General features: G+C 41.5%; 1 protein-coding gene across 26 annotated transcripts in view; it reads left to right on the forward strand.

Moving 5' to 3' along the window:
* NUP98 (nucleoporin 98 and 96 precursor) overlaps positions 1–15,005 on the forward strand; it is a 132,045-nt gene that overhangs the window by 107,771 nt on the left and 9,269 nt on the right. For all 26 annotated transcript variants that reach the window (XM_008264822.4, XM_070074498.1, XM_070074502.1 and 23 more), the window contains 3 exons: positions 2,165–2,308; positions 10,518–10,660; positions 14,622–14,843. In XM_008264822.4, the coding sequence (XP_008263044.1) occupies positions 2,165–2,308; positions 10,518–10,660; positions 14,622–14,843 (509 nt within the window). The remainder of the gene's footprint in view (positions 1–2,164; positions 2,309–10,517; positions 10,661–14,621; positions 14,844–15,005) is intronic.

Genomic DNA, 15,005 nt, shown 5'->3' on the forward strand with positions numbered 1-15,005 from the left:
CATCTCTTTCAAGGGCCTAGAATTGAGTCCCACCTCTGCTTCCCACCTAGCTTCCTGCTAATGTACACCCTGGGAAGCAGTATATGATGGCTCAAGTACATGGGTCCCTGCCATACATGATGGACTTTTTGGTTCCTGGATGTGGCCTGACTCAACCCCAACTGTTGTAAGCGCTGGGGAAGTGAACCAGTGGATAAAATCTCCCTCTCTCTCTGCCAATCTGCCTTTTTAATAACCAAATTTAAAATTACAATTTCATGGAAGATTGTATTATGAAGAAATTATGCATAGATTTCAAATAGTTTTTAGGGATGTATGTATTTGTTTGAAAGGCAGAGTTAGAAATTTAGATCTTCTGTGTATTGGTTCACTCCCCAAATAGCCAGGCCAAAGCTAGGAGTCTGGAATTCCATCCAAGTCTCCCCTGTGATTGGCAGTTGCCAAATAATGGAGTCAACCTCCATTGCTTTCCCTGGCACATTAGCAGGAAGCTGGATCAGAAGTGGAGCAGCCAGAGCTCAAAGCAGTACTCATGTGGGATGCTGTCACTGTAGGCAGTAGCTTAACCCACTGTGCCCAACACCAGTCCCTCAATATTTGCTTAAATCTAGAATAAATATATCTTACAATTTTATTTTCCATTTACTTTTTGACATACTATCATACAATACGTGTAAAATCAATTCTGCAGCTTTTTTCTTTTCTTTTCTTTTTTTTTTTTTTTTTTTTTTTTGGACAGGCAGAGTGGACAGTGAGAGAGAGAGAGAGAGAGAGAGAGAAAGGTCTTCCTTTGCCGTTGGTTCACCCTCCAATGGCCAGCGCACCATGCTGATCCGATGGCAGGAGCCAGGTGCTTCTCCTGGTCTCCCATGGGGTGCAGGGCCCAAGCACTTGGGCCATCCTCCACTGCACTCCCTGGCCACAGCAGAGAGCTGGCCTGGAAGAGGGGCAACTGGGACAGAATCCGGTGCCCCGACTGGGACTAGAACCCAGTGTGCCGGCGCCACAAGGCGGAGGATTAGCCTAGTGAGCCGCGGTGCCGGCCTGTTTTTTCTTTTTTAAGTTTTTGTTTATTTATTTGAAAGTCAAGTTACAGAGAGAGACAGAGAAAGAGAGATCTTCCACTCTCTTGTTCACTCTCCAGATGGCTACAACAGCCAGAGTTGGGCCAGGCCAAACGTGGGTGACAAGGGCCCGAACACTTGGGCCATCCTCTGCTGCTTTTCCCAGGCCATTAGCAGGCAGCTGGGTCAAAAGTGGAGCATTCGGGACACAAACTGGCACTCATAAGGCTTCCAGCATCACAAGTGGTAGCTTTACCATGTGTGCCACAACACCAGCACATGTTTTTCAAACTTTTTTTTTTTTTGAAAGGCAGAATTACAGAGAGAAAAGGAGATCTTCCATCTGCTGGTTTACTCAGGCTGAAGCCAGTAACCAGGAGTTTCATCCGGGTCTCCTGGGTGCAGGGGCCCAAGGACTTGGGCCATTTTCTGTTGTTTTCTCAGGCACGTTAGCAGAGAGCTGGATTGGAAGCAGAGCAAACAGAACTAGCACCTATATGGGGTGCTGCATTGCAGGCAGCAGCTTAACCCATTACACCACAATTACAGCCCCCATATAGTTCAAATTTAATCTGTGTGGACATTGAATTTTATTTATTTTTATTTGAAAGGCAAAGAAAGAGAGATATCAATCTTCCATGTGCTGGTTCAGAGGTCTTTTTAATAACTACTTGCATTCCATTTGATTGATGATGGATCATAATAATTTTAAGCCAGTTATTTGTTGCTGCCTATTTCTTTTGATTACCTTCTAAAAGCCAACTTCCAGAAATAAAATAGCTACTCAGAATTTATGTTCATCGTAAATTTTAGAAGTTAACACCTTCACTGTCTGTAACTCTACGTGTCAAATAAAAAGATTTATATAAAAAAAGAAGTTAACACCTACGTACAGTGGGAAGACTTCTCTAATTTTAAGGACGCTCATCACTTCTCAAAGCATGGAATTTTTTTGTTTCTCCAAATCCAGAGACTCTCTATTTTATATCTGAATAATTAATGCTGTCATCTAAATCATATACAATATTAGTTTAATAAGTAAATAATTTGCAGACATAGGTGTAATTTAGCTGTGGTATTTATGATTTTGTGTCACGCAGGTATGGCAGCTCTCAGAACAGAAGCAAATCAACGTGTGTTCCCAGCTAGATTGGAAACGCTCCCTGGCTGTCCATCTGTGGTATTTGCTTCCACCAACAGCTTCCATTTCCAGGGCACTCAGCATGTATGAAGAAGCATTTCAGGTATTATGTCCAGTAGAGCCACACGAGAATTATAGTGGGTGTCCTGTGTTTGCCAGAGAAGTTCTGCAAACAAACAAAATTACAGTTAGTAGTACTTTTTACTAACTGCATTTTTTGAAGGTACTATAAAATTGAAGTGGACCCCGGAAATCTGATGGGAAACTTTATCCTTTAGTCTTGCTTCTGAATGATGCTACCTACTCTCAAACTTCTCCAAGGTCTTCTTTCATTTTATTTAAAATGATGAGTTTCCATGGGTAACTTTCACTGCTATTCTCCTGCCTCTAACCCAGAGGGTTTTTGTTCATTCCTAATGTTGTGTTACTATTTTGGGAATTCCTGGGTTTACAAACTGACCTCATGTGTAGTGTAGCCTCAAATTAGCAGCTCTGAAAATTGCCTCTAAATATCTTATTTCATATTCATTGTTGGTGAAGAGGTTAAAGGGTTTGTTATTGATGTTGTTGGTTTGAGAGGCAGACAGAGATACAGAGATCACTAATCTGCAGTTTACTCCCAAAATGTCCACAATGGAAGTCAATCCAGGTCTTTTATGGAGATGGCAGGGGACCTAAGTGCTTGCCATCCCCCGCCCCGAATGCACATTCGCAGGAAACTGGAATTGGAAATGAAGCCAGGACTCAAGCTCAGGCACCATGATAATGAATGTGGGCACCCTGAGTTGCATCTTAACTACTGTGCCAAAGGCCTCTTCCCATTATTATATTTAGTGCTAATATTTCTTTTTTTTTTTTTTTTTTTTTTTTTGACAGGCAGAGTGGACAGTGAGAGAGAGAGACAGAGAGAAAGGTCTTCCTTTGCCGTTGGTTCACCCTCCAATGGCTGCCGCAGCCAGCGCGCTGCAGCTGGCGTACCACGCTGATCCGATGCCAGGAGCCAGGAGCCAGGTGCTTTTCCTGGTCTCCCATGGGGTGCAGGGCCCAAGCACCTGGGCCATCCTCCACTGCACTCCCTGGCCACAGCAGAGAGCTGGCCTGGAAGAGGGGCAACTGGGACAGAATCCGGCACCCCAACCAGGACTAGAACCTGGTGTGCCGGCGCCGCTAGGCGGAGGATTAGCCTAGTGAGCCGCGGCGCCGGCAGTGCTAATATTTCTTCATTAGTACTGTCCATATTTTATGCCTTTGTTATTTTCTAAGAGCAAAACAACACTAAAGAAACTGATGGGGCTGATACTGTGGTGTAATAGGCTAAGCTTCTGTCTGCAGCGCTGGCTTCTCATATGGGCGCTGGTTCATGTCCCAGCTGCTCCTCTTCTGATTCAGCTTTCTGCTTTTGACCTGAGAAAGCAGAGGTAGATGACCCAAGTGTTTGGGCCCCTGCACCCATATGGGAGACCCAGAAGTTCCTGGCTGTAGATCAGCCCAGCTCCAGCCGTTTGAGGCCATTTGGGAAGTGAACCAGCAGATGAAAGACCTTTCTCTGTTGGTAACTCTGACTCTCAAATAAATACATAAACAAACAAACAAACTTTTTCAGGGTGGGGGAAGGAAACTGAATGTAATAAAAGTTGATAATACAATAAAAAATTGCTGAAAGGTAGGGAGGGGAAGGGGTTTAGGCCTAGTCGTTAAATTGCTGCTTGGACCACTTGCATATCATATGAGAGTGCCTGAGTTTGAGTTCCGGCTCCCATCCTGATTCTAGTTTCCTATTAATGGCACTTCTTTGGTGGCAGTAGTAATGGCTCAAGTAGTTGAGTAGACCTAGATTGCTTCTCCAGCTTCCTGCTCCTGGCTTTGGCTGTTGGGTTATTGTGGGCATTTCAGGAGTGAACCAGTAAATGGAGGAACTTGCTCACTCTCGTGCTCTCTTTCTCTGCTTTTCAAATAAAATAATTACTTTAAAAAAGAATGTTGCAGGGCCAGCATTGTGGCACAGCAGATTATGCTGCCATCTACAGTGCCAGCAATCCACATAAGTGCCGGTTTGAATCCCAGCTGCTACACTTCCAATCCAACTCCCCCCCGCCCCTTTTTTTTTTAATTTAATGAACATAAATTTCCAAGTTACAGCTTATGGATTACAATAGCTTCCCCCCCCATAACTTCCCTCCCACCCACAATGCTCCCCTCTCCCACTCCCTCTCCCCTTCCATTCACATCAAGATTAATTTTCAATTATCTTTATATACAGAAGATCAATTTAGCATATATTAAGTAAAGATTTCCATATTTTGCACCCACACTGATACACAAAGTGTAAAATACTATTTGAGTACTAGTTATAGCATTAATTAAACACCTAAGAGTAATTGTGTATTAATTACAGAATTCAACCAATAGTTTTAAGTAGAATATAAAATGCAACTTTTGTATTGTTGTGGCTCCCCCCCAACCTCCCTCCCTCCTGTGGCCCTCCCCTCTTCCACTCCCTCTCCCATCCAGCCCTTTATCACGTTTCATTTTCAATTACCTTCATATACTGAAGATCAACTTAGTATATACTAAGCAGGGATTTTTTTTTAACTTTTATTTAATGAATATAAATTTCCAAAGTACGATTTATGGATTACAATGGCTTCCCCCACATACCGTCCCTCCCACCCACTACCCTCCCTTTCCCACTCCCTCTCCCCTTCCATTCACATCAAGATTTATTTTCGATTATCTTAATATACAGATCAGCTTAGTATACATTAAGTAAGGATTTCAACAGTTTGCTCTCACACAGAAACATAAAGTGAAAAATAATAGATGATTTTTTTTAAATGATGATGAAATCAGATCAGACCTATTGTCATGTTTAATCCCAGTGAGAGTCAAGTTGGGAGTTGATAATTTCTTTCTTTCTTTTTTTTTTTTTTTTTTTTACAGAGGATCAGTTTAGTATTCATTAAGTAAAGATTTCAACAGTTTGCATCCCCATAAAAACACAAAGTGAAATATATTGTTTGAGTACTCGTTATAGCATTAAATCTCAATACACAGCACATTAAGGACAGAGATCCTACATGAGGAGTAAGTGCACAGTGACTCCTGTTGTTGACTTTACCAATTGACACTCCTGTCTATGGCATCAGTAGTCTCCCTATGCTCCAGTCATGAGTTTCCAAGGCTATGGAAGCCCTCTGAGTTCTCCGATTCTTATCTTGTTTAGACAAGGTCATAGTCAAAGTGGAGGTTCTCCCCTCCCTTCAGAGAAAGGTACCTCCTTCTTTGAAGACCTGTTCTTTCCACTGGGATCTCACTCGCAGAGATCTTTTGCCAGAGTGTCTTGGCTTTCCATGCCTGAAATACTCTCATGGGCTTTTCAGCCAGATCCGAATGCCTTTAGGGCTGATTCTGAGGCCAGAGTGCTATTTAGGACATCTGCCATTCTATGAGTCTGCTGAGTATCTCACTTCCCATGTTGGATCACTCTCCCCTTTATTTATTCCATCGGTTAGTGTTAGCAGGTACTAGACTTGTTTATGTGCTCCCTTTGACTCTTAGTCCTTTCATTATGATCAATTGTGAACTGAAATTGATCACTTGGAATAGTGAGATGGCATTGGTACATGCCACCTTGATGGGATTGAATTGGAATCCCCTGGTATGTTTTTAACTCTACCATTTGGGGCAAGTCAGCTTGAGCATGTCCCAAATTATACATCTCTTCCCTCTCTTATTCCCACTCTTATGTTTAACAGGGATCACATTTCAGTTAATTTTTAACACTTAAGAATAACTGTGTATTAATTACAGAATTAAACCAGTCATATTAAGTAGAACAGACAAAAAAACTACTAAGAGGGATAATGTATTAAGTTGTTCATTAACAGTCAGGGCTATGCTGATCAAGTCACCGTTTCCCATAGTGTCCATTTCACTTCAGGAGGTTTCCTTTTTGGTGTTCAGTCAGTTGTCACCGATCAGGGAGAACATATGGTATTTGTCCCTTTGGGACTGGCTTATTTCACTCAGCATGATGTGTTCCAGATTCCTCCATTTTGTTGCAATTGACTGGATTTCATTGTTTCTTACTGCGGTATAGTATTCTAAAGAGTACATATCCCATAATTTCTTTATCCAGTCTACCGTTGATGGGCATTTAGGTTGGTTCCAGGTCTTAGCTATTGTGAATTGAGCTGCAATAAACATTAGGCTGCAGACCGCTTTTTTGTTTGCCAATTTAAATTCCTTTGGGTAAATTCCAAGGAGTGGGATGGCTGGGTCGAACGGTAGGGTTATCTTCAGGTTTCTGAGGAATCTCCAGACTGACTTCCATAGTGGCTTGACCAGTTTGCATTCCCACCAACAGTGGGTTAGTGTCCCTTTTTCCCCACATCCTCGCCAGCATCTGTTGTTGGTAGATTTCTGAATGTGAGCCATTCTAACCGGGGTGAGGTGAAACCTCATTGTGGTTTTGATTTGCATTTCCCTGATTGCTAATGACCTTGAACATTTTTTCATCTGCCTGTTGGCCATTGGCATTTTCTCTTTTGAAAAATGTCTATTGAGGTCCTTGGCCCATCTCTTAATTGGGTTGTTGGTTTAGTTTTTGTGGAGTTTCTTGATCTCTTTGTAGATTCTGGTTATTAACCCTTTATCTGTTGCATAGTTTGCAAATATTTTTTCCCATTCTGTCGGTTGTCTCTTCACTCTCCTGACTGTTTCTTTTGCAGTACAGAAACTTCTCAATTTGATGCAATCCCAATAGTTAATTTTGGCTTTGACTGCCTGTGCCTCCCGGGTCTTTTCCAGAAACTCTTTGCCTGTGCCAATATCTTGAAGGGTTTCTCCAATGTTCTCTAGTAACTTGATGGTGTCAGGTCGTAGATTTAGGTCTTTAATCCATGTTGAGTGGATTTTTGTGTAAGGCGTAAGGTAGGGGTCTTGCTTCATGCTTCTGCACGTGGAAATCCAGTTTTCCCAGCACCATTTATTGAATAGACTGTCCTTGCTCCAGGAATTGGTTTTAGATCCTTGATCAAATATAAGTTGGCTGTAGATGTTTGGGTTGATTTCTGGTGTTTCAATTCTGTTCCATTGGTCTATCCATCTGTTTCTGTACCAGTACCATGCTGTTTTGATTACAACTGCCCTGTAGTATGTCCTGAAATCTGGTATTGTGATGCCTCCGGCTTTGTTTTTGTTGTACAAGATTGCTTTAGCTATTCGAGGTCTCTTGTGCCTCCATATAAATTTCAGCACCAATTTTTCCAGATCTGAGCAGAAGGTCTTTGGTATCTTGATTGGTATTGCATTGAATTTATAAATTGCTTTTGGGAGAATGGACATTTTGATGATATTGATTCTTCCAATCCATGAGCATGGAAGATTTTTCCATTTCTTGGTATCCTCTTCTACTTCTTTCTTTAAGGTTTTGTAATTTTCATCGTAGAGATCTTTAACGTCCTTGGTTAAGTTTATTCCAAGGTATTTGATTGTTTTTGTAGCTATTGTGAATGGGATTGATCTTAGAAGTTCTTCCTCAGCCATGGCATTGTCTGTGTATACAAAGGCTGTTGATTTTTGTGCATTGATTTTATACCCACTAAGCAGGGATTTCAACAGGCTGCACTCACACAACCGAACCAGGTATAGGGTATTGTTCGACTAGTAGTGTTGTTTTTAAGTTTCATAGTAGAACACATTAAGGACAGAGATCCTATGTGGGGAGCATGTACCCAGTGACTCCCGTTGTTGATTTAACAATTGGCACTCTTATTTATGATGTCAGCAATCACGCAAGACTCTTGCTATGAGCTGTCTAGGCTATGGAAGCCACTTGAGTTCACCAACTCTGTACTTGTTTAGTCAAGGCCGTATCACAGTGGAGGTTCCTTCCTCCCTTCAGAGAAAGGCACCTCTTTCCTTGTTGGCCTGTTCCTTCTGCTGGGGTCTTGTTCACCAGGATCTTTCATTTAGATTGTTTTTTGCCACCATGCCATGGCTTTCCATGCCTGTGAGACTCTCATGGACCTTTTAGCCAGATCCGAATGTCCCAAGGGTTAATTCTGAGGCAGGAGTGCTGTTTTGGGCGTTTGCCATTCTGTGAGTCTGCTGTGTGTCCTGTTTCCCCCACAGGATCATTCTCTCCCTTTTAATTCTATCCTTCATTATTTGCTTACACTGGTCTTATTTGTGAAATCTCTTTGACACTTACCCTATCTTTTTGATCGGTTGTGTATTTATACTTATCACTTTACCAAGTGTGCTGGCATTGGTACCTGCCTCCTTGGTAAGATTGAGCAACTCCCTTTTAATGTGCCTGGGAAAGCAATGGTGGATGGCCCAAGTCCTTGGGCCTTTGCCACATGGATGCACTGGAAGAAAGCTCCTTGCTCTTGGCTTTGGCCTGGCCCAGACCTGGTCATTGTGGTCTTCTGGAGAGTGACCGAGCAAATGAAATATTCTTTCTCCCCCCCTTCTCTCTCTTTCTCTGTAACTCTGTCTTTGATAAATAAATCTTTTAAAACAAAATTGTTGCAAAGAAAGTATGAGGATTTAGTGAGAACTACTGAAAACGTCATTACTATAGTCCACTGAAGACAGATGGAAGTTTTTGACCAAAAATAGTTTAAAGTCCTTGATAGGGGGTTGGGCATTTGTCATAGATGTGAAGACATCACTTACAGTACCCCTTATTCCATATTGACCTTCCTGGGTTTGAGCCCAGCTTATTCATATACCCTCTTGAGAGGCAACAGATGATGTCTCAAGTAATTGGGTTCCTGCCACTGATACAGGGGACCTAGATTGAGTTCCCTGCTTCACCAGGACCCAACCCTAGCTGTTGTGGTTATTTGAAGAGTGAACCAACAGATGGTAACTCTCTTCTCTCTCTATCTCTGTGTTCCCTCTACCCATCTCTCTGCCTTTCAGATAAATATATTTTTAAAAAGTCCTTGGTAAGAGATGGCATTGTGGCACAGTGAGTTAATCTACCCTTGTAACACTGACGTCCCATATTAAAGTGCTGGTTCAGGTACTGGCTGTTCTTAAAATCCAGCTTCCTGCTTACATACCTGGGAAAGCAGCAGATGATGGCACCTGTGATCATATGGGAGACCCAGATGGAGTTCCTGGCTCCTGGCTTTGAGCTTGCCCAGACCATATACACACTCTTTGCCTTTCAAATAAATCTTTTAAAAAAAAAAAATCCTTAATGATTTATTTGAGGCATTATATCCTTTTTTTCAAAGATGTATATATTTGTTTGAAAGGTGGGGGGGCTGGTGCCATGGCGCAGTAGGTTAATCCTCCCTCCACCTGCGGCACCAACACCCCATATGGGCACCGCTTCTAGTCCTGGCTGCTCCTCTTCTCTTCCAATCCAGCTCTCTGCTATGGCCTGGAAGAGCAGTAGAAGATGGCCCAAGTCCTTGGGCCCCTGCACCCGCATGGGAGACCAGGAAGAAGCCCCTGGCTCCTGGCTTTGGATCGGCACAGTTCCAGCTGTTGCGGCCATTTGTAGAGTGAATCAATGGAAGGAAGACCTTTCTCTCTGTCTCTCCCTCTCACTGTCTGTAACTCTACCTCTTAAATAAAATAAAATAAATTTCTTTTTTTAAAAAGGAAACTTAAGCTCATGAGGACAAAGATTTAAAAAAAAAAAAAAAAGCAGAGGGGCAGAGATCTGTGAAAGAGAAAGAGATTTTTTTTTCTTTTAATGTTAGAGGGCAAGACAGAGATCTTCTATCCACTGGTTTACTCCCCAAATGATTACAACAGCCAGAGCTGGGCAGGTCAGAAGCCAGAAGCCAGGAGCTTCTTCTGAGTCTCACATATGGGTGCAGGAACCTAAGTAGCTAGGATCCAACAGGTGCCCATATGGGATGCCCACATCATAGGCAGCAGCTCCACCCACTACACCACAGTGCTGGCCCCAAGGAGATCTTTAATCCACTGATTCAATCTCCAAATGCTGGCAACACCTGGGAGTAGGCCAGGCTGAAGCTAGGAACAGGGAATCCATCTGGGTTTCCCACATAGATGTTAGGAGCCCAGGTACCTGGGCTGTCTTCTGCTCCTTTCCCAGGTGCATTAGCAGGGAGCTGGATTGAAAGCAGAGGAGCCAGGACTCAAACCGGTGTTACCGAGTGGGATGCCAGCATCCCAAGCAGTGGCTTAACCTACTTTGCCACAATGCTGGTCCCTGTCACATCATTCTTAATACAGGTATGTGTGTAATTGAGATATGGTAGCATCTAGTGAAATAGATTAACAACTGATACATTGTTCTGTCAAATTCTTTCCTTCAGAATACCTCTGAGGGTGACAGATATGCCTGTTCCCCACTTCCTTCATACCTGGAGGGCTCTGGCTGTGTGGTAGAGGAGGAACAAGACTCACGGAGACCACTTCGGGACATCTGCTTTCACATTCTAAAGCTGTACAGTGACAGGTAAAGCCATGCTATGTAGTCACTTGGGAGTTCCTTGAGCTGCTAGGGAGTCTAGTCCTTGGGCCTTTTCCTTTCAGATACTACTGCATTGCTGTGGGTCTTACAGTAGTTGAGTAGAAAGAACACTGGTACTAGAATTAGAAGTCTTAAAAAGATTTTAATGAAACTTAATTAGAAAATTTGCATATGGCAAAGGGTACACTTTGATAACTTTTATTATAATTATCACAGTGTAGCTGCTGTCAACAACCAAGTAATACTTTCATTACCATCCTCCACAAAACTGCATACTGTTTTGTAGTCAGTCCACACTTCAGGCTACTATTCATTGGCTTTTTGTTACTGTAGATTAGTTTTTGCTGTTATAGAATTTCATATTGATCATTCTGTATCTGTATGTTCTCTTTTGAGTCTGGCTTCTTTGACCATCTTGAGACTTAATGTGTATTACAGGTAAATTTTGATTTTGTGACTTTTTTGCATAGTTTATGTATTTATTTGATACATAATTGGTAGACAATTAGTTTTTCTTATTTTGGTCTATTATGGATAAAGTTGCTTGAACATTTATATACTCTGGTGGTTGTATTATTTTATATTCTTACAAGTAAAGTATAAAATATCTTAGTTACTCCATATCAGTTTTTTAAATTTTATTTTTGTTGGGTGTGGGCTCATCTCTTATTTGTGGATGTATGTGTTTAATAATAAATGCAGAACATGGTTTTGATGATAGTAATATAAACACATACTGTTATATCTAGTTAATGAAAACTATCTCAGTTTTTTTACATTATATTGAAAATATTTAGGATTTTTTCCACTAATTACAAGTAATAGTTCATTTTATTTCAAGTCTTCATGAAACTTTCTTTACTGGTACTTACACTAACTGTGGAAGAATATAGCTTTTTATTGAAAAAAAAAAATCCATATATAATAACATGTTGCTGCTTGGGATGCCTGCATCCCATATTGGAGTGCTTGGATTTGAGTTCTGTCTCTGGTGCCTGATTTCAGCTTCCTGCTAACATGTTTCCTGGAAGACAACAGTAAAGACTCAAGTAGTTGAGTTCTTGCTAACAACATGGCAGACTGGATTGAGTTTATTGTTTCCTGTTCCTGGCTTTGGCCTGGCCCAGCCCCAGTTGTTGCAGGCATTTAGGGACAGAACCAGTGGTTGGGAGGTGTCTCTTTTTGAGTGTGTTTCTCTCTCTCTCTCTCTCTCTCTCTCTCTCTCTCTCTCCCCATTTCAAATAAATAAATCTGTTTCTTTAAAAAACAAAAGACATTCAGCATCAATAGGAAATGGAGAAATCCAAATTAAAATCATCATGGAATACTGCTACCCACACATAAAAATGGCTAAAAATTAAAAAGACTTATTCTACCAATTGTCATGGACATAGGACAACTAGATTCTAATGACTTGCTGGAGGAAAAGTATAAAATGATGAAACCACTTGAGAAAACAGTTTTGCTGCCTCTCAAAAGTCAACCATACACCTACCATATTATGATCTAACCATTCCACTTCTAATTATTTATCCAAGGAGTGAAAGCATATATCTATGCAAGAATGCTTATAAAAGTTTTATTTGTAATGGCTCCAAACTAGGAACATTGCAAATTTCTATCAGTAGGTGAATCTATAAGAAATTGTGGGATATAAAACTCTGCAAAATGGAAACTATAATGATAGACTGCAGATCAGTTACCTGGGAAAGGCGGAGGCACAGTAGAAGCAAGAGGGAAAAATAAGAGATATGGAGAAATTTTTGGATGTGATGGATATGTTTATTTTCTTTATCATGCTGGTGGTTTCGTGTATGTATTGCTTATGTTAAAACTTATCAAAATTGTACATTCTAGATACAAATGTGTAGTTTATTATGTCATTTTTTAAAAAAGATACTTCAGAGTGCCAAAAATGGAGAGGAAACCAAAGCCAGAATGGAATATAAGAGTTACGATGACTAAAAAATTGTTTAGGAATAGTCATTGTGGTGCAGCAAGTTAAACCCCAACTTGGACCACCTGCATCCCATATTGGGATACCTAGGATCAAGTCCTGCCTCCACTTCCAGTTCCAGCTTCCTGCTAACTCACCCCCTTGTACGAAGCAGATGATAGCCCAAGTCCTTGGATCTCTGACACCCATGTGGGAAACTTGATGGAATCCTGGCTTCTGGCTTCAATTTGGCCCATCCACAGCTTTTGCAGGCATTTTGGGAGTGAACCAGCAGATGGATGATCTCTTTTTTCTCCCTGTCTCTCTCTGCCTTTCAAGTAAATAAATAAGCAAACTTTTTTTAAAAAACCCTTACATAAAATTTATACTCTATCCCTTGAGATGGTCTTAAACTGCACCGCCAAGTAGAATAGACACTGTTCACATATAGCTGTTAAATAAAATGTAAAAGTAAGTTACTCAACATTTAAGTATTAATAACCACATGTGCCTGGTATAGCTATCAAACTGGTCAAGGTAGATTTATAGAATTTTTCATCATTACACAATGTTACTCAACAGTACCAATCTAGAAAAACTTGACTCATTACTCAGGAAGTTGTTAGGAAATTATAAATTGCCTGAAACCGTAGGTGAAAAGGAAAAATTGTTGGTTTATAATCCAAGCCCCAGATCTTTAAGATTTGCAGATGCAAGGTCTTAGTTCATAGTACTCTGATATCTGGGAATTGCAAGCTAAGAACTTACATAAAATTGTATAGGACCATTAACATCTCAGGGCTTCAAGCAGAAGAAACAGCAGAAATTTCCACAGGGCATCTAGATTTCTATATAAAGAATAAAACCCAAATTAAAGGTAAAACTTACAAAGAAAGAAAATAATCATCATGAAGACTAGTTAGCTATTCAGGCAAACAGAATTTACAACCAGCAACTTTAGAAAATGAAAAAATCTGAGAGAGATATTCTAGAAATTATTAGGGAAAATAAAGGACGCTATAACGAAGAAAAGGAAGAGTAAGAATTGTGTCAACACCCTGTGTCAGCATGGTAATATAGGCCAAACCAATACCAGGAAACCTGTTAGATCACATAGCCTCAAAAGAGAATGTGCTTTCTTTCTTTGTAGGGTCTTATTTCTTTGGCTGGCTTAACCTAGAAGTACATTGATAACACCATCTGAGAGGGAAGGAAGGCCTGTAATGCCCTTGCTTTAGGGTTCCTCCGTTGTCTTCTGACTTGTATAACCAGAAGAGTTGGCCTATTCAGTGCAGTTGGTCTATGGGCTGGATATGTCAACTCTTTTTTTTTTTCTTTTTTTAACTTAAGATTTATTTGTTTATTTGAAAGTTAGAGAGAAGGAGAGGGAGAGATCTTTCATCTGCTGGTTCACTCTCCAAATGGCTGCAATGGCCAAGGATAGGCCAGGACAAAGCCAGGAGCTTCTTCTGGGTCTCCCACGTGGGTGTCAGGGGACCAAGTATTTGAGCCATCCTCCACTGTTTTTCCTGGTGCATTAGCAGGGAGCTAGATTGCAAGTGGAGCAGCTGGGACTCAATCTGATGCCCACATGGGATCCTGGTGCTGCATGCAGCAGCTTAAACTGTTGCACCACATCACCAGCCCCTGGAGATGTTTACTCTTCTTTTTCTTTTAAAGATTTATTTATTTATTTGAAAGGCAGAGAGAGAGAGGTCTGCCATCCACTGGTTTACTCTCCAAATGGCTGCAACAGCCAGAACTGGGCCAGTCTGAAGCCAGGAGCCAAGAGCTTCTTCCAGGTCTCCCATGCAGGTGCAGGGGCCCAAGGACTTGGGCCATCTTCTACTGCTTACCCAGGCCATAGTAGAGAGCTGAATTGGAAGAGAAGCAGCCAGGACGTGAACAAGTGCCCATACGGGATTCCGGCCCTGCAGACAGAAGCTTAGCCCACTACACCGCAGAGCTGCTCCAAGATATGTTTACTCTTAACACATTTCTCTTCTCCAGACATTATGATCTCAACCAGCTGTTGGAACCTCGAAGCATAACAGCAGATCCTTTGGACTACCGCCTAAGCTGGCATTTGTGGGAGGTTCTACGGGCTCTTAACTACACCCATCTCTCAGAGCAGTGTGAGGGTGTGCTGCAGGTCAGTTATGCAGGCCAACTGGAAAGCGAGGGACTCTGGGAGTGGGCCATCTTTGTCCTCCTCCACATTGACAACTCAAGGTGAGTGAGAATTTGTTGAACCGAGTAGGTACATCTAGCACTATAGGGAAAGGTCAAAAAGAGTCAGTCTTTTGGGATTTAGTTCCGCAAGTACTTGTTTAGAATGTGTATTTGATCTAAACTCTCAGTCTAGATTGTCTCTGTATTCATGTGAACAAGTTA

The sequence above is a fragment of the Oryctolagus cuniculus genome, chromosome 1, assembly GCF_964237555.1.
Source record: "Oryctolagus cuniculus chromosome 1, mOryCun1.1, whole genome shotgun sequence".
Classification (NCBI taxonomy): domain Eukaryota; kingdom Metazoa; phylum Chordata; class Mammalia; order Lagomorpha; family Leporidae; genus Oryctolagus; species Oryctolagus cuniculus.